The following is a 20,044-nucleotide window of genomic DNA, read 5'->3' on the forward strand; positions in this document are numbered from 1 at the left end:
AACATGGAATAAACAAATTCTCACCACACATGGCACATGTATCAATCAAAATGGATCAATTCCACTTCTAAGAGAGAAAGGATCATAACAAACCGCAAAATAAAATAAATTATATACAAAGTCACAACCATGAGCTTAGGTGTCAAAGAGTGTGCATATTTTTTATCAAGCATTCACAAGAAAGTACTGCTAAAAACTTAGACCTAAATAGCAAGTATCACACCACTCAAAAGGGTCTTTTCTTTTCTCTAAAAAAAATTATTCCTAAAAAAATAAAAGACACTCGATTCAAAGGGACTATCCTCAGGAAAAGAACCGAAAACAAAAGCCAAGGAACCCATCCTAAAAAAAATAAAAGACTCAATAAAACAATAAAAACTAGGAATTTATTCTTCCACTCCACACTTAAAAAGATGCTATGTCCCCAAAGCATCAAATAAAATTTAAAAACAAGGGTTAGAAAAACACCCTGAGGCCTTTAAGCCTAACTAGTAGCATGTTCTCTTTATTTTCATCAAGGGTCGTCACCCCACACTTAAGTTCAAACATGCTTCTTAGCTCCAAATTTCGGATACTCAGACTTCTTCAAAACCTGTAAAAACAACACAAAAATAAAATAATAATTAAAAAAAATAAGAAGTTACACTATAAATTGGGTTGCCTCCCAATAAGCGCCTAATTTAACGTCGCGGCACGACACAAATATATTCATCACTTTTCTTTCCACTTTGACCTTATGAATTTTACCCTAACTTTGCATCAATTTTTCTGCTCCTCTCAAGGGGTGGTGGTATAAAGATAAAGGAACCAAGTAATATATGTCGCATCTTGCACTTCTTGGCCCTTAAGTGAGGAATATCGTTTTGTCTACGTGGACTAAAAAACTTTAGAATGTAGGGGCCTTGTTCCTCATCAATACACTCATCCATTAGTTCATATTTTATAGAAAAGTGTTTTGAATGAGATTCAAGTCCCCTAATTCTAAAGCAACACTATTTACAACATTCTCACTTTTGTACTCTTTTTCAACATCGAAATTAAGGAATAAAATATAGTTGAATGGTTGGAATTCCTCTTTTTGCTCCACTAGTTGGTCATAATCCACAACAATTGATAATTGGGCTTCAGACGCCTCAATCTTTTTGTTCAAGTGAGCCTTTAAGTCATGAATATCTGAGCCAAATTGATCGATTTCTTGTGTGAGTTTAACTCTTCTTTCAATCAGGTAAGGTGCCAAGTATGTTATTTCATCACGGATAGACTCTTCAATCTTTAGAAGTTGAATTCGTCCATATATCCAATATTGGCTAACTATCTTTTTTTCTCCATAACTTTCTCCTTGTTGGGCCCCAATCTCTTGTAATTCAGCTTGGATTGTAATTTTTTATTGAAGAACATCAAGCTTATATTGTAGTTCCACGATTTCTTTGTACCCTTCTGTGCATTCAAGTATTTCTCCGGTGATTTTTGAATTAACCTTGTCCAACATGTCTTTACATTCAAGCGCCTCTTGTTTTGTATTCTCTGTTTCATAGCCCTTACCAACATCACAAATAACAGAAGAATCATAATAGGGGTTTGAGGGAAAGGAATAAGTTTTAGGACAACCATTCCAATGAATATACTGACGACCACATATATGACATAAAGAACTTTCATCACCCAACCACGATTTATCCAAATCATCCATATCAATAAGAGTACCAAATTATTTAAAGAAAGAGAACAAAAATAATTGTTGGAAGAAAAAAAAAACTAATAATAATAAAAAAGAGTAAATAAAAAAAAAAAAGGTATAACCTAGAAGAATAGTTAATTTCTAAGTCCCCAGCAGCGGCGCCAAAAACTTGTTGCTCCCAATTGAACACACAAGTGTACATGGTCGCGCAAGTAATATAGTGGCTCTTAAAAGAACCAGATTATCGAACCCAAAGGACTTGTCAATTAACTATTTTTACTAAATTATACTGATTTAATTATTTATTTAGGAGATCCAAAAGAGAAGAATGCAAGAATAAAATAATAAAATTACTTGCAATAGTTGGAAAATCCCAGGGCTGCAGCATGTATAGGATTTCATGTATCATATTTTTTGCTTAGAATTAATTTCAATTGTCAAGTTACTGGTTTATAGGGTTGATAGTATGGTCCGGGTGGTTCGCCTCTCACCGCCTACCCCAATTAGCCATCTAACTACATCGTTGAGCGGGGATAGATAAACTAACTAGCGATCATTTATATTTCAACCTATTTCATAATCAAGCAAGGTGTTCGTCTGGGCGTCACTCCTGAACACTAATCACCTCAATCTAATGGGTGGACCGAGCTCTCTATATCCTCTGGTCTATCTAATCCCTCCTCGTTTTATTTTAAGATTAGACAATATATTTATCTCATGGTGATCAAGCACAAAATACTAAAACAAGAATATAGAAGTAACTTATAATGACAACCAAGAATTAATTCGAAAACCTTAAATAATCAACATTGAATCCGTAGCTACAGCCCCAGAACAAGGGCTTTAGCTACTAATCTCTAAGAGAAGAAGAAGAAGAAGAAGAAAAGAACCCTAACAGTATTGACAACTTTTTACTTGATACCCTCTGATTGATCTTCCTCTCTATCTTTTTTCTAATAATTATTTCTATGAACTATTTATAGATGTAAAAAACCCTAAATAGAATAATTGAATCCAAAACCAACTGTGATTCCAAAATCAAACGAAATTCGACTTCCACGTGAAAGAGTACCGCCGCCTCAAGCTTTAGAGTTGTTTCGCCTCAGGTGAATGACACATGGCAGCAGGCAGCAATTCAATTTGAATTCTGCCGATATTTTCCATATATAAATATTAATATAATATTTAATTTAATCCATTAAGCTGTCTACTTAATTTTCTTCTTCAACCTTGTATCTTTAATTCGTTTTAGCTCCAAACTTCTTCAACTTTACACTAATTTACTCCTATAAATAAAATACATTATTTAGCACAATTCATAAAATTAATACTCAAAAAAAACATATATAAATAATAAATGTGAGGCAAATAGTGATTATAAACATATATTTTTGGCCTCACATCAACTAACTTAAAAAAGCACTTTCGAATTGTTGATTAATCGTCTTCTTTTTACACTGAAGCTTCTTTTAAATTGTGAAAGACAAGTACACAGATGGTGCAGTTTTTTGCTTGGAGACGGTAAATGATTTGAGTCTTAGACATCGTTTATATATGTATATTGCACTGAAAAGATTCTACTATTACAAACAACTTAGGGAAGATTTTTTTATTTTGATACACAAAATCTGCAATATGTGATTTGTAGAGACACTATACATGAAGAAAATAGAGTATCTCAAGGTTGCTAAATGTTTTGGATAACAAGGACAAGCAGGGCAGGTACTAAATTTGAGTACTCCAATCTTTGTAGAATTCAGGGTGTGTTTTGACTTATTTTCTCNTTTTGATTGAAGAACATCAAGTTTATTTTGTAGTTCCACGATTTCTTTGTACCCTTCTGTGCATTCAAGTATTTCTCAGGCGATTTTTGAATTAACCTTGTCCAACATGTCTGTACATTCAAGCGCCTCTTGTTTTGTATTATCTGTTTCATAGCCCTTACCAACATCACAAATAACAGAAGAATCATAATAGGGGTTTGGGGGAAGGGAATAAGTTTTAGGACAACCATTCCAATGAATATACTGACGACCACATATATGACATAAAGGACTTTCATCACCCAACCACGATTTATCCCAATCATCCATATCAATAAGAGTACCAAATTATTTAAAGAATGAGAAAAAATAATTGTTGGAAGAAAAAAAAACTAATAATAATAAAAAAGAGTAAATAAATAAAAAGGAAAGGTAAAACCTAGAAGAATAGTTAATTTCTAAGTCCCCGGCAGTGGTGCCAAAAACTTGTTGCTCCCAATTGCACACGCAAGTGTACGTGGTCGCGTAAGTAATATAGTGGCTCTTAAAAGAACCAGATTATCGAACCCAAAGGACTTGTCAATTAACTATTTTTACTAAATTATACTGATCTAATTATTTATTTAGGAGATCCAAAAGAGAAGAATGCAAGAACAAAATAATAAAATTACTTACAATAGTTGGAAAATCTCAGGGCTGCAGCATGTATAGGATTTCATGTATCATATTTTTGGCTTAGAATTAATTTCAATTGTCAAGTTACTGATTTATAGGGTTGTTAGTATGGTCCGGGTGGTTCGCCTCTCGCCGCCTACCCCAATTAGCCATCTAACTACATCGTTGAGCGAGGATAGATAAACTAACTAGCGAACATTTATATTTCATCCTATTTCATAACCAAGCAAGGTGTTCGTCTGGGCGTCACTCCTGAACACTAATCACCTCAATCTAATGGGTGGACCGACCTCTCTATATCCTCTGGTCTATCTAATTCCTCATCGTTCGATTTTAAGATTAGACAATATATTTATCTCATGGTGATCAAGCACAAAATACTAAAACAAGAATATAGAAGTAATTTATAATGACAATCAAGAATTAATTCGAAAACCTTAAATAATCAACATTGAATCCGTAGCTACAACCCCAGAACAAGGGCTTTAGCTACTAATCTCTAAGAGAAGAAGAAAAGATCCCTAACAGTATTGACAACTTTTTACTTGATGCCCTCTAATTGATCTTCCTCTCTATTTTTTTTCTAATAATTATTTCTATGGACTATTTATAGATGTAGAAAACTCTAAATAGAATAATGGGAAAAGGGACAAATATACCCCCCGAACTTTCGAAAATGGTATGTCAATACCCTCCGTCATACTTTTCGTTCATGAGTGCCCTCGCCGTCCAATAACTAGTGCACATTTGCCCCTCTCACTAACGGAAGACTCATTTTGTACACGTGGCGCAATCCTACGCCTCAACCCGAATTGACCAAATATTTAACTCAAATTTCAATTACCCGTTTAACCCGCCCCATTACCCATTTAACAAAATATCTACAAACCTAAAGAAAAAGCCCCATTTACTTTATCTCTTCTTCTTCCTTGTAAGGTTGCCGCCGTCGTTGCCATCCCCCCCTCCCCCCCTTCTTCTTCTTTCATCTTTCCATGTACTCTTTCAATCATCTACTTGAAGATTTAAACAAAAGAGAAAACAATGGATTTAACTTTTCTATGCAATATTTTCTTATTATAAAAAATTATTTGACAAATAGAACTTTGGAGGCAAGCATATTGGGAAGAATATTGTGTTTGATATGGACATGAGTGTTGAAGATTTTTTAGCCCTCTTTTACATCCTTAAGTTGTCAATAAAAGAAATCAATTTGGAAATAAATGGCCTTCTATTTGAATTAGATCATCCTCTAAAAATTCAAACTAAATCTGAATCTAGAAGGTTCTGAAACGAATTACATTTTTAAGTTCCAATTAAGAAGGAAAAAAGTTTTTTATTTTAGAAATTTCTGTTGTAAAATACAATTTTCATCCAAATCTGAACATTGTTCAACCCCACAATCCCAAAAACACTGATACAGATTCAGAATTCAACACATTGAGGGTTCTCAAACATGAACATCAAACTTTAACCTGAAAAATTCCAATCAAATTATGCAATAAGCCTCGAAATTATCTTTAATTTCTGCAAAGAAAAAAACAAAAGCCATGAAAGGAAAATGGGATTCTGAGGTAATACAACTTATGTTTCTTACCTAAATGGAAACAAAGTTCTGGAAACAAAGTTTCTGGAATCTTCTTCTTCTTAAGCTAAAATCAAAAAACAAATTCAAATCTTCAATTCCACAATCCCAAAAACTCGATTCAGATTCAAATTCAGATTTCAACACATGTTTGAGATTTCTACGTAGGGTTCTCGAACATGAACATCAAATTCCAATGTGGGTAATGGGTGTATCGGTGGGTTAAATGGGTAATGGGGCGGGTTAAACGGGTAATTGAAATTTGAGTTAAATATTTGGTCAATTCGAGTTGAGGCGTAGGATTGCGCCACGTGTACAAAATGAGTCTTCCGTTAGTGAGAGGGGCAAATGTGCACTAGTTATTGGACGGCGAGGGCACTTATGAACGAAAAGTATGACGAAGGGTATTGACATACCATTTTCGAAAGTTCGGGGGTATATTTGTCCCTTTTCCCAATTGAGAATATCTAGAAGCGCAAGACAACTTTCTCTAAGAAATCGCAAATAGGTTCGTAACTTCGGGAGAAAGGATGCCTTCTCACAAAGGGGATTGCGGTAATCACATCTAAATGATTGATTATGAAAAACACAAGTCTCCGCAAAATCGTAAGATTGAATATGAGGATTGACGAGTGCACAATGTTGGAAGGTCAAAAAAGTTAGTGTCCTGATAACAATGCAATTGATGATTGAAGTTCTGTTGAGANCTAGAATAATTGAGTCCAAAATCAACTGTGATTCCAAAATCAAACAAAATTCAACTTCCACGTGAAAGAGTACCGCCACCTCAAGCTTTAGAGTTGTTTCGCCTCAGGTGAATGACACGTGGCAGCAGGCAGCAATTCAATTTGAATTCTGCCGATATTTTCCATATATAAATATAAATATTAATATAATATTCAATTTAATCCATTAAGCTATTTGCTTGATTTCCTTCTTCAACCTTCCATTTTTAAGCTCCAAACTTTTTCAATTTTACACTAATTTACTCTTATAAATAAAATACACTATTTAGCACAATTCATAAAATTAATGCTCAAAAAGGACATATATAAATAATAAATATGAGGCAAATAATGATTATAAATATGTATTTTTGACCTCACATCAACTAACTTAAAAAAGCACTTTCGAATTGTTGATTAATCGTCTTCTTTTTACACTGAAGCTTCTTTTAAATTGTGAAAGACAAGTACACAGATGGTGCAGTTTTTTGCTTGGAGACGGTAAATGATTTGAGTCTTAGACATCGTTTATATATGTATATTGCACTGAAAAGATTCTACTATTACAAACAACTTAGGGAAGATTTTTTTATTTTGATACACAAAATCTGCAATATGTGATTTGTAGAGACACTATACATGAAGAAAATAGAGTATCTCAAGGTTGCTAAATGTTTTGGATAACAAGGACAAGCAGGGCAGGTACTAAATTTGAGTACTCCAATCTTTGTAGAATTCAGGGTGTGTTTTGACTTATTTTCTCATGTTTGATTGGTGAGTAGAAAATATTTTTCGAAAAAGATTTTTAGTGTTTGATTTATGAATGAAAAAGTTTTTGAAAGATTTCTTTTATTTTTACTAGAGTAGAAAATAATTGTTGAAATTGAAAATATTTTTTAAAAACAAACTTAAATTTTTTTCCTTTTGAAGAGGGTGGGATAGGGGGCTGGGGGGCGAGGATAGGAGGTGGGGGTGTAAAAAAATAAAAAATTGAAATTAGAAATATCTTTTAAAAACAACTTTTAATATTTTTTTGGGAGTGGTGGTGGTAGGGGTGAGGGTGGGGTAAAAATATTGAATTTAAAAACAAACTTTAAATTATTATTTTTTTGGGGGGCTGATTTGAGGGTAGAGACCAAATAAATTGATTTTTTCAATAGTTTTTTTTTTAATTGGAAGTTGGAAGAGAGTTTTGGAAAATGTTTTCCTTAAGTTTTGAAGGGAAGTCATTTTCCTTAAATTTGAGGAAAATGAGTTGATTTGGAAAACATTTTCCAAAACATTTAACCCAACCAAACATGAGAAAATTGAAAAACATTTTCCGGAAAATGTTTTCCTTCATACCAAACACACCCTCAATGTCACTTCAAATATTTTTCAGTAGTTCAGTTCCTGGAAATGTCAATTTTGCTTCTAGCAGTTTTCCAGGTAAAAAAGGATTATGTGAATTGTGGAGGGCACATTTATAAAACCATATTCGACTACTAGCTTATCGTAATTCTAATTGTGTAAATGGTTTTTTAAAGCAACAAGGAGAAAAGCAGTAACAGTGCTCCAAAGTAAGAGTATAAGCAGAAAATGTTCACGAAAAGACCATGACATATGACATCTCCAGAAAGTGCAATGTTCATGAATAGTAACCAACTGACTTTATTAAGACCAACTCACTAAATTATGAAGTGAAAAATGATCTGTATAGGAAACAATAGAAATATACTCCATAAAGGACGAGAATATAGAAGAACATAGATGAGAAAACAAAGACAACACATAACAACTTCCACCTGAATATGCTCTTACGACCTCCTCTATAGTAATAACTAGTTGTATTTTCACGCACTAAGCACGCCCACACTCCACCTGAGTCCCACAAATAATTATTCAATTTCCATCCGCCAAGTCGCTCATTGAGTTCACAACAGGTCCCATCAACTTTTCCCAGTTTCTCTTGGCGAAGAGATTGAGATTCAAGGATTTACTTTAAGCTACAGCTAGATATGTTGGGCATATATGCTTTAGTTTTTGGACGGTAGAGGCATCAATGTCCTAAAAGTATAACGGAGGATATCTGCATACCATTTACGATAATTTGGGGTATATTTATCCTTTTTCCCTTTATATTTTGACTGCGAGTTTAAACCTGAAATCTTTTTATTTTTTAAAACAGAATTAACATCCAAATATGTATTATAAGTCACCATAATTAATTATTCAAGAGATATATTAAAAAAGAGAATTGGGTCAAAATTACCCTCAAATTATTTGAAATAGCTCATAGTTATCCTTCGTTTATTTTTGGGATCAAAACTAGCCTTGTCATCCATATTTTAGACCACAAATGTCTTTTAAACATTATCATTACCGATGGACCTGACATGGTAGTCCACCTAAGCAGTTCGACATAGCAAAAATCTCTTCTCTCTTAATAATGTTGTTCTTTCTTGGTGAGCTCCATCACAAAAAAAATAATCAAAAATAGTTCTTTCATTGTTCTTGTTTGAGTTGAAGTGTAAAAGTTTGAAGAGATTTAATTGAATGTTACTGAAAATTGCTTGAATATTTTTGTTACGTTGGACTGCTGGGTTGGCTGCCATGTTAACTCCAATGACAAGTATAACGTTTGAAGGGTATTTGTAGTCTAAAATATAAACGGCAAAGATAGTTTTAATCCCAAAAATAAACTATGGGTATTATTATTTTGCAAGCAAAAATACTAAAATCAATCTTTCTCATAGTTGACCTTTGGCACTTGATTTTTAAAGAAAAGAATTACTATCATTTGTCATTACACCCTTTTATATATATATAAAGAAAAAATTGAAAAAAGAATCATCATTCTATACTCCTTTGGCCTGCAAAATTTGTCTGGACTCCTCCAACTTCCACTCCATTGATACTCTTTCTTCTACTACAAAACGAGAACATGTCTCACATTTCCACTATTATAAACGTCTTCTTCATCCATTACTTCAATTCAACAACTTTCAATTTCAGCAATGGATTCCATTTCCATGATCTCCTCCTTAATTTTCATCTTCTTCTGCGCTTTCATCTTTTCCGTAGCTAATTCGTCGACGCTCGGAGTCAACTACGTTTCGCCGCTTCTAGAAATTCAGGAACGTGAACGAGCACCTTCTTCAGTCCAATTAACCACCGCCTACGGCGTTCTTAATCGCCTAATTCCTTCACATTTTTCGAGCTTTCAGTTCCACGTCATTCCCAAGGTGTTTTACTAGTTGTTCGTTTAAAATTTAATACTCCATGATAGCAGCAAATTAAAGAGAATTGTGTAACATTTTCGTGCTTCATTTGTAGGAACATTGTGGTGGAGAATTTTGCTTCAACATAAGCAATCACCCTGGCTCAGCTCGAGATGGGTCTCCTGAAATTCTGTAAGTAACTATTTTATTCATTACGGTAGTTTACAGTGACAATATCCTTGAAGTACCAAATTTGTGTTTCATTGTTTATCCCTGTAAAAAGGAAGTACCAAATATTCGTATGAGTCTGGTATGTTGAGAGCTTTATGAGCTCATTTTGTGCTAACCACATAATATTGCTTTTCAACCATTACAATTCTGTTATGTCATTTGTAGCAGAACTTAAATAATACCATAATTACAACGAAGAATGTTTTTTCTCCAAATTTTTAAAAAGATTTAACTAGTTTAATTCTCTTTTATACGTAACTTATTGCTCACAAGTCACGAGTGGAACTCTATTAGTAAATCTATCCGAATGTTACACAGAATACATGGAACCACAGCAGTAGATATATTGTCAGGTGTTCATTGGTACTTGAAATATTGGTGTGGAGCACATATATCATGGAGCAAAACAGGTGGAGCACAATTAGCTTCTGTACCTGATCCTGGCTCTCTCCCTGCTGTTCAAGATGCAGGAGTGTTAGTAAAGAGACCTGTTCCTTGGAGCTATTACCAGAATGCTGTCACATCAAGCTGTAAACCATCTTTCTTTTACTTTTTTAGACGCTCTTTGAGTTCTCTTCCAGATCAGGAGGTATATTTAAACTTTTGTTGATTTCTTCCTTTAGATACATTTGCTTGGTGGGATTGGAAAAGATGGGAAAAGGAGATTGACTGGATGGCTCTCCAGGGAATCAACTTGCCATTGGCTTTCACTGGGCAAGAAGCTATATGGCAAAAGGTCTTCAAGGTATTTTCCTTTGATTATTGTTTCATATTGATTGTCTTAGTTGAAGATTCTAGTTCATCTTACTGATTTATGTTGCGTAGGATTGAGAGTCTTTCATTTCACAAGATTAATTCATATGGAAAATCCATTAGTGAGTAAATTAATTTTCTGTTACAATTTCTTGAGAAAGATATTTTGACTAAGCCTGTTGGAGAATGTATAGCTCTATCCAAATGAACTTGGAAAATTGTTGACTCATTTAGGAGTATGGAGCAATTATGTAGTTGTAGATCAGACGAGCAAAAAGGAAAGAGGCTCTAATGGAGTCTGTTCAAAGAGATCAATTTTGGTAGAAAAGTGCAGATGTCGGGTGAAAGGTTCAAGTCAAAAATTTTGATACAAAAACTCAAAAATCTGCTTAAGTTGACTTAGTAAAGTTATATTTACCCTTTGGAATCCACCATGAACTAGCTTTGATGTAATGGAACCCTTATCTTTGGCTAGTACATTGATAAAGGGCAAATCAAATTCTTCAATCTTTATATTTATGCTACTGTTAATGATATGAAATTGATTATCGTCTATACTTTTACGATATCTGTGATTCTGGACACTTAAAGTCCACTAGTATGTGATCTACTGCTTCATTTGAAGATACTTCTAGAACTTCAACTTTTCTGGTAAAATCTTCAGTTTTCGACAGTGGATATATACTTAATGTATATCTGAACTTAAGTATAATATTAAGACTCTTTGGAGAATCCAAGGATGTGGCCTAGTGATCAATGAAGTGGGTGCAAAAGGTTCCCCAACAAAGACAAAAAATATTAGGTGATTTTTTCGCATCTGCCTAAGCCTTAATAGGTAGAGTTATCCGGTCTAGTGAAAGATAGTAGATACCTAGTAAAATAGTTGAGATGTGCGCAAGCTGGCCCGAACTTCATGGTTATCCAAAAACAACTATTAGTTCTCTTATGATGTAACATTGGTCTTACTGTGTCCTTTATTTGCTTGATTTTGTGTACTTATATATTTGACAAGTGGTTTTCATTTGTGCAGAACTTCAATATTAGTACTTCAAATCTGGATGATTTCTTTGGTGGTCCAGCATTTCTTGCATGGTCACGTATGGGAAACCTACATAAGTGAGCTTCTAGTCATTGACCTATCTATACTATTTATTGAAGTCCCAAGAGTTGGTGTTTTGTTAACTGAAAAAATAGAGGAAAGAACAATTCACTTGGTACTGCCAATGTGCAGCTAACTAATTAGTACAAATGCCTTGTACTCCATTTTAAGCATCTAATATTTTCACTTGTCTAATCACGTGTTACTGTAGTTATGCTTAAATCAAAATTGGAGGAATGATGCTTTATTTGAAGAATGAGTTCTTTTTGCATCATGCATTTCGATCAAATAGTTGAAGTTTTTGCAAGAAATTCATCTTGTAGAAATTTGAACATTTGTATTACCTAAATAAGTCACAGGAAATTGATGGTGCTATTTTTCAATGCTTAGTTCATTCAGGAGCTATTCTTTGTTTTTTCATGAACTTATTTAGCATTGCTTTTCAACATAAAAATATTTTCCTGGCATTTAACTTTGTTTCATTTGTTCAATAGATACTTCTCTCATAAGAAATTTGGCTTGCGTGTTTTTTTTTTACTATATATCTGTTTGCTTGAATGTCAAACATAATGCATCTATCATAGATGGGGTGGGCCACTTCCGCAAAGTTGGTTGGATCAGCAACTCATTCTGCAGAAGAAAGTTCTTGGTAGAATGTATGAGCTTGGGATGACACCAGGTACAGCTATGTAGAAGCACTCTTAACTCTCATGATTTTCCCAACGGAGAAAGGCTTATCTCAAAACATATTTTGGGTAGAAAGGAGTCAGAAGTTGATCATGCATCTAAATTCTATACAATTTTGATGAAGTAGAGGCACAGTTTTTACTAAAAAGGAGAAATATGAGGATGAAAGTAATCTATAAGGTTGCGTTTCTCATATACAAAATTTAAGCTTTCATAAAATTATTTAGCTTTTCATGTGGAATTCCTTATACATTAAATGACCATGGTAACCTGTTTCTTGTTTAATTTCTAACACGCTCTTGATTGCTTAAAACAAATTAAGGAATTGCTTAAAAAATAAATAGAATCTGTATAAGTTAATTAGTGTGCCCTTGACCTCTGTGTGCTGTTGCCTCGGTAAACTATTGTTGAGATGATTTCGTGCATCTTTCAGTTCTTCCAGGCTTTTCTGGAAATGTTCCAGCAGCACTGAAGCGTGTATTTCCATCAGCAAAGATAAGTCGTCTGGGGAACTGGTATATACTTGCACCTCTACTTTAACACAGTACTAGATTGTTGATTTAGAGAAGCTAACGCCTCTATCTACTATTTTCTTTCCTTTATTTCCTTTGGATTCTTTCAATCTGTCTATTGGATTTATTGTGGAGAGAACTAGAGAAAATCAGCTAGTTGGAAAGATTTACCTTGAAATCATATTTTCTCATACTATTTCTCCTCTTATGCTATTTCTCCTTAATTAATCGTATCTTCATCTTATTTTTTCTTGGTCCTATGTAATTAAGAAATGCAAAACAAACCGTGGATGCTCATTCGAGAAAGAGAGTTGGGCATGTTTTTATAAATTGACGCGTTGCTTTTCTTTTTGATCTGCTTGTTCGCTGTCTTTTTATATTAGTTCATTCACAATCTTTGACTATAATCACCTTTTCTAATAAGCTGTATTCTTGGGAGATAAGGACATAATTAAAAGCTAAAGTGGTCAATTACAAAGTTCACTTAATTAGTACTTATGATATAAATAATTAATAGTATGGCTGTGTCTTTTCTTGAATAGGTAAGTAAGCTTGTTGTGCAATTGTCTTTTCTTAATGTTGTATGAAAAAATTAGTTTAAGAAATAAAAAATGTTTGAACTGATCCTTCTTGATGATGACATGACTATAGAAGTTCTTAATTTGCTGAAAATATTAGACACTATTCCAACTTCCAAGTATAATGTTCAATTAATTCTTACGTTTCTCTAATGATTGATTCACCAAGACAAATATTTCTATTATGAAATGGTGTCTTCTTATGGTTATGTCTGTTTTAATTAAGTGATGCAAAAAATTCACCCAGTTATGTTTTTTATTCGATTAAACAACACAATATACCATGAGATGAGCTATGAAGAAGTTTAAGTAATATTGTCATGTCTGTACTAGAACTGATAACCTAACCATACCTGAGTCCTGGATTGTTGATAGAAATGAAGAGCGTAATTTGAATAAGCATAATGCTACAATTGTCTGCTATTTATTACAATTGATTATCGATTTCAGGTTTACTGTGAACAGTGATACCAGATGGTGTTGCACATATCTTCTTGATGCAACTGATCCTTTGTTTGTTGAAATCGGAAAAGCATTTATTGAGCAACAGCTAAAAGGTATAGTAATATAGTAGCTTCTATCACCATTGGATCAATCACAATCTTATTTTGATTCTGTCATTGTAAAATTTTGTAGCTCAAATAAAGTTTTTTTTCTGTTTTTTTATTTTCTGTTGGGACCAACCATGATGTTCAGAATATGGAAGGAGTAGCCACATATATAACTGGTGAGTTGTTTTTCAACTCCATTATTGTCAGGTAGAAAGATCATTTTACTTCTACCGTTTCATGTATTATTGAAAACTAGTTGGCATAGAACGGTCTGTCTCAATGATTTTTCGTTCCTTCAAATATTTAGAACTTGTTAAACTCTCGACATGTTAGCATAAGTGTCTAATTCTTATCTCCATTTTCAAAAAATCCTCTTTCCATCAACATGATCTCCAACTTCCTAGAGTCTTTTGTTTATGATCAAGAACTGACATGCTTGCATAGAGCAATTTTGATGGTCACCATGTGTAATGGCCTATCTTTGTAGCCTTTCCCTACTTTGTCTCATCCTAGTTGGAAAATGTCAATCTATTGCAGTGATACCTTTGATGAGAACACACCTCCAGTTGATGATCCAGATTATATCTCTTCACTGGGGGCCACAATCTTTAAAGGAATGCAAAGAGCTGATTCAGATGCAGTTTGGCTAATGCAGGTAAAAAAGCTTAACTCTTTAGAAGCAGATTTTCCAATGATTTGAAAATCTCTCAATTTTATGTCTACCGGTGTCTGAAACTCCTAATTAGTTAATCGTGTTTAGTTCTTCATTTGGGCATTAATTTAACATCCTGGCTTCACTTCGCCTGACTCGTGGAACTGTTAGTTTATTCCTCTGGCATGGCGCACACAGTTTGTCTTCAAAGTGATGAAATCAAATGTTTTATCCTTGTTTAGCTTCTTCTCTCTTATTTTTGACCAATGCTTTCCTTTTACTTTTCTAGGGATGGCTTTTCACTTATGATCCTTTCTGGAGACCTACACAGATGAAGGTTGTCTATCTTAGTCTCTGTTTCTCTCTTTAAAAATATCTAATGTTCATGCTGGTTACTTTATCAAGAGAAAAACGAGTTCATGCTGATTAAATGAAGCATATTGCATATTTCCATTAGCTGTTTGATAATGAGGCATGTTAATATGATGTTTTGGATGAATTATAGAATGCTCCAAAATTTGGCCTTTGTGTCCGTTGAAATTTTAATTATCTGCATGTACTATTTTCAGGCACTTCTACATTCTGTTCCTCTTGGCAAGTTGATCGTTCTTGATCTTTATGCTGAAGTTAAACCAATGTGGGCTACTTCAAAGCAGTTCTATGGAATCCCATACATATGGAAAGTAACATTGCTATTTTTCTTTTGTGCATCTGATGTAGTCTTCCCAATAGTTTGCATATTATTTACTCAGTTCATCTGCCCTGTCTCAGTTGGAACTAATGTTAAAGTTGTCTTTTTGACTGGATATGTCATATATTTCATGTAATGAGTTGGAATGGTGTTAGCTTGGATACAATAGAATATTTTAAATCGGTTTACTTAACAAATACATTCTGAACTGATCCTCAGCAAGTAGTTGCATATATTATTTCTATATGCATCGCGAATCTAGGTCATGATGTCATGTCGGGATGCTGACAATAATAAGCATGGCTGACCTTGGTTTTAAGAGCGTTAGACACCATACAGGTTTGACCATGAAGTCCATAAAAGTTCAACTGGTGAGCACGAATCTCATAATATGGTTTTCTGGTGTAGTTAGCAGTAATTTTTATAGGACTTGAAATCAGTTCAGGCCTTATTCATTCTAGAGATGAAATACTGTAAATTTCCGAGTTTAGAGGGGAGCCTTCTCATCAGCCTTTTTCCAATCAATGGAGCTAGTATATTAGCTATTGCCACCTGAAATTTGTCTTTTTAAAATTACTCGGTTTGTATTCACGAATTTTATTTTCAATATCTCAGGTGTATGCTACACAATTTTGCTGGTAATGTTGAAATGTATGGAGTTCTTGATGCAGTGGGATCAGGACCTGTTGAAGCTCGTACCAGTGAAAACTCAACAATGGTAAGTTTGGTTGTACTCGTATTAGGTTTTCATTCTTCTTATAATTGTGTATCCAATACAGAATTATAAGTAGGTTGCCATTTTTTGAATCTTTGATATCCTGATCTGTTAGGATATTTGAGCAATGCGGCTGAGTTACTTCCAATGCTCATGTCCAACTCCATCAATTTCTTCTGAGAATGTTTGTGAAGGGATTTCAAAATAAAACTGTCTGCTGCTTCCTTTTTCATTGATTTAGAGATTACAGGATAGCTTAGGTGGTATAGGTAATAGTTATACGAGATTATTTGTTTCGTTGGTGGTGTTGGATTTGGATCTGCAATTCACAAATCTATTAGGATCTTGTTCATGTAATTCAATTTGACATGTTTCTCAGTCCTTTCTATTTACCGAATTTATTCATGTATCATAGTTTTAATTTTTTTTCTTGCCTAAAGGTTGGTGTTGGGATGTCAATGGAAGGCATTGAACAGAACCCTGTGGTGTATGATCTTATGTCTGAAATGGCTTTTCAGCATAGCCCAGTTGATGTCAAGGTAATGTAACGGTTTTATGTACAATGCTGGAGTTTATCACTTGATTTCTTCTGTATCTTTTCCTTTTTAGTCAAATTGGACCCTTTGTGTTGTGTATTCTAATAGTAATTTCCTTTGACTTATCAATTCAAGCAAATATATGTGAAGAACTGTGTTAGCTATAAGAAAGTGTCCAAAGTTCTTTGCTTTTTAAATTGTATGTAATGGCCTTTCTCCTTTTACTTATTCAGTTTTGACAACTGCATGGTCAAGATTCTTCAAGTTTACAAGATTTTGCTATGTTGACAAATTCTATAGTTTGAGAGACAAAGCAGTTCAAATTAGCATGTTTTCGTGTCATAGTACTTCTATATGTTATCAGTTGAAATGATGATTCTGGTTGATATATGTGGCACTTAATAAGTCAATCAAACACTGTCTGTAGGCTTGGATAGATCTATACTCCAGAAGACGCTATGGGAGATTTGTTCAGCCCATGCAAGATGCCTGGAATATTTTGTATCATACCATCTATAATTGCACTGATGGGGCTTATGTAAGTAAACCTTCTAATTGCTGCCTTATTCTTCCATTTGAGGTGTTTATGCAAGCAAATTCTGTATCTTTGTCTTGTCCTTACACTAAGAGGTATGTTAAGGATCTTTAGTGACATATGATATAAATTAATTGAAGCAATGTTTTCACTTGACATATGATAATATCATGTTTATAACTGAAATAATTAGGTGGGATCTTTCAAATATGCTCCTCTTGAAGTACTATGACATCACCTAGGGACTAAAAATATTTGGAGATCGGAAGGGCTAGGTAGATACAATTCGATGTGTGGAATTGGTTTTGAGACAGATTATTCAGGACAAATGTGTGGAGAACATTTAGGATGGTGTAAGTTGCTAAGTGGAGAAAAGGAAAAGAAGATGCAAAAAGTAGTGTTATCTCAAAACAAAATAATAGAATCTCCTAAGCTTTATGCTCTCCTCAAATTCTAAGGGGCTGCAAACTGGTAGTTCTTGATGGAGATAAATCTAGTGTGATAGTTCCATTGTGTATGTTTGTGCACTATTGCCAAGTCGACATGGTTATTACTTGCCCTTTTGCGTGATTTCAAGTATAGTGCCTCATTTCAAGATTTGAATTCTTACGAAAGTAGTGCTATAACGAAATTTGAGATTACCAGCCTAGAAAAGTAATTCACTTGTTTATTCTCTTTCTCCTTCATTTGTCCTTTACTATGTTGGTACATTGTTGGAGTTTTATTCTGTACATAACTTGCGATATGGTTATAAGCTTTGGCTTTTTTGCTGATATTAGGGATTGGATATATATTTTGTTGATTTCCGAACTTTGAACTGGTTCGTACATTCCAAATGTGCATGCACTCCCTTGCTTATGTTGCCAATACAAGAACATGCATCAATCTCCAGAAGATCTTGTTTTTATCATCATACTTTCAAAGACTCCTATTTTATATGTTCAGAGTAGTAGTTTTTTACATTGAGTATTTCCTTTGTGATTCTTGTGCAGGACAAAAATAGAGATGTTATTGTTTCATTTCCAGATGTTGATCCAAATTCCATTTCAACGCTGCAAACAGTACTAAACGATGTCCATGAACAATATGGAAAAAGATATTTAAGAAGAGCTATTCTGGAAGAACCAAATGATTCCTATGATAAACCCCATCTTTGGTATTCTACTTCAGAAGTTATACATGCACTTAAACTTTTCCTGGAGAGTGGAAATCAACTATCTGACAGCAGTACTTACAGGTTGGATATGCTAGTTCCTCATAGGCTCATACGTTTCCTTCTTTATTTCCCTTTTTCACTTCGTGATGGTAGTGGTTGTTGTTCTCAATCTTCTCAGGTATGACCTCATAGACCTGACAAGACAAGCTTTAGCAAAGTACGCAAATGAAATATTCTTAGACGCTATAGAAGCATATAAATTAGATGATCTGCATGCTGTTGCACACCTTAGCCAAAAGTTTCTTGGCCTAGTGGAAGATTTAGATATGCTTTTAGGATGCCATGATGGATTCCTTCTAGGACCTTGGATAGAGAGTGCAAAGGAACTTGCTCAAGATGAAGATCAGGAAAGACAGGTAGAGATGTCTTTTACTTAAAACACCTTTCATGCTTAAAGCAAGATGATCTTTTAACTTGAATGGACAATTTGCAGTTTGAATGGAACGCAAGAACTCAGATTACTATGTGGTTCGATAACACTGAGCTGGAAGCTAGTTTGCTTCGCGACTATGGTATGCAAAACATCCAAGCTTGTCTTACTTATATATTCATGCTCTACACTTCCCAAGCTTTGACCTATTAAGGTTTAGTTTTTGGAGGAAAGAAGTTTATACGAGGTTTTTGTTGATTCATTTTTCGTCCCCTTTTCTCTAGGTAACAAGTATTGGAGTGGGCTATTGCGAGATTATTATGGCCCTCGTGCTGCAATTTATTTTAAGTATCTGATAGAAAGTTTAGAAGAAGGCAAGGGCTTCAACTTGCAAGCTTGGAGGAGGGAGTGGATCAAACTTACAAATAGTTGGCAAAGTAGGAGAAATGTTTTCCCAGTCAAAAGTAGAGGAAATGCCCTTAATGTATCACAATGGCTTTTTGAGAAATACTTGCAGGATTTGGGATCACACGATCATTAAGCTTTCTAATGAATATTTGTAATATAGATATCCCCTGCCTTCAATATATCCCATTTCGGTTTCTGCAAGAAAAATATTATCGTGGCTGTGTTGTTCAAGCAATTGTAGTTTTGACAATGAAATGAAAACCTCTCTTTAATTTAATATATGCACTTATCCAGTGCCAATTACAAAAAGAGAATGAAAAACAAGAAGTCAGAATTTGCAGCGAAAAAAAAAAACCACCAAAAGTTTTATTTATAAAAAATGGAAAACTTCACCTGAAACTCCTATTGAGTAGACTGTAGACTAAGGGTGTGTTTGGTATGAAGGAAAACATTTTTTGAAAACATTTTTTGGAAAATGTTTTTCAAATCAACTCATTTTCCTCAAATTCAAGGAAAATGACTTTCCTTCATGCTTAACGAAAACATTTTTCAAAATTTTCCTCCAATTCCAAATTATAATTTTTTTGTTGTAAAAATAAATTTAAAGCTTATTTAAAAAGAAAAAAACATTTTTCAACTTCATTGTTTTTATTTTTCTACCCACCCTCACCCCGATACCCTCCCCTCAGCCCCTACCCACCCACCCTCCCTCAAAAAAGAGATAAAAATTTTGATGTTTGTTTTTAAAAAATATTATCAATTTTAAAAATTTATTTTCATCCCACCCCACCGGCCCCACCCCCCTCAAATAATAATAAATTTAAAGTTTGTTTTATAAAAAATACTTTCAATTTCAAATCTTTGTTTTTCACCCCATCCCTACCCTG

The 20,044-nt window shown here is 33.9% G+C and overlaps 1 protein-coding gene across 2 annotated transcripts; it reads left to right on the plus strand.

Moving 5' to 3' along the window:
- The first annotated feature begins 9,255 nt into the window (after nt 1-9,255).
- On the plus strand, nt 9,256-19,362 carry LOC125860646 (alpha-N-acetylglucosaminidase-like). Of its 2 annotated transcripts, XM_049540644.1 has the most exons (19): nt 9,256-9,647; nt 9,739-9,815; nt 10,173-10,384; nt 10,478-10,599; nt 11,638-11,723; nt 12,291-12,385; nt 12,827-12,908; nt 13,934-14,040; nt 14,180-14,210; nt 14,572-14,689; nt 14,976-15,023; nt 15,256-15,364; nt 15,992-16,095; nt 16,533-16,631; nt 17,056-17,166; nt 18,156-18,400; nt 18,498-18,735; nt 18,813-18,891; nt 19,034-19,362. In XM_049540644.1, the coding sequence occupies exons 1-19, from the start codon at nt 9,420-9,422 to the stop codon at nt 19,288-19,290; spliced, it is 2,448 nt and encodes an 815-aa protein (XP_049396601.1). In that variant the 5' UTR covers nt 9,256-9,419; the 3' UTR covers nt 19,291-19,362. The 2 variants fall into 2 exon arrangements, with proteins under 2 accessions (XP_049396601.1, XP_049396602.1); XM_049540645.1 differs by lacking the exons at nt 18,813-18,891; nt 19,034-19,362 and having other exon boundaries at nt 18,473-18,571.
- The last annotated feature ends 682 nt before the right edge of the window (nt 19,363-20,044 follow it).

The sequence above is a fragment of the Solanum stenotomum genome, chromosome 3 (genome assembly GCF_019186545.1).
Source record: "Solanum stenotomum isolate F172 chromosome 3, ASM1918654v1, whole genome shotgun sequence".
Taxonomy (NCBI): Eukaryota; Viridiplantae; Streptophyta; class Magnoliopsida; order Solanales; family Solanaceae; genus Solanum; species Solanum stenotomum.

Excerpts from the sequence above, each read along its gene's own strand:
- LOC125860646 (XM_049540644.1), top strand. The coding sequence starts at position 9,420 with ATGGATTCCATTTCCATGATCTCCTCCTTAATTTTCATCTTCTTCTGC. Across the intron at positions 16,632-17,055 it reads ATAGCCCAGTTGATGTCAAG|GCTTGGATAGATCTATACTC; the intron begins GTAATGTAACGG and ends CACTGTCTGTAG. Across the intron at positions 18,736-18,812 it reads ATGAAGATCAGGAAAGACAG|TTTGAATGGAACGCAAGAAC; the intron begins GTAGAGATGTCT and ends GACAATTTGCAG.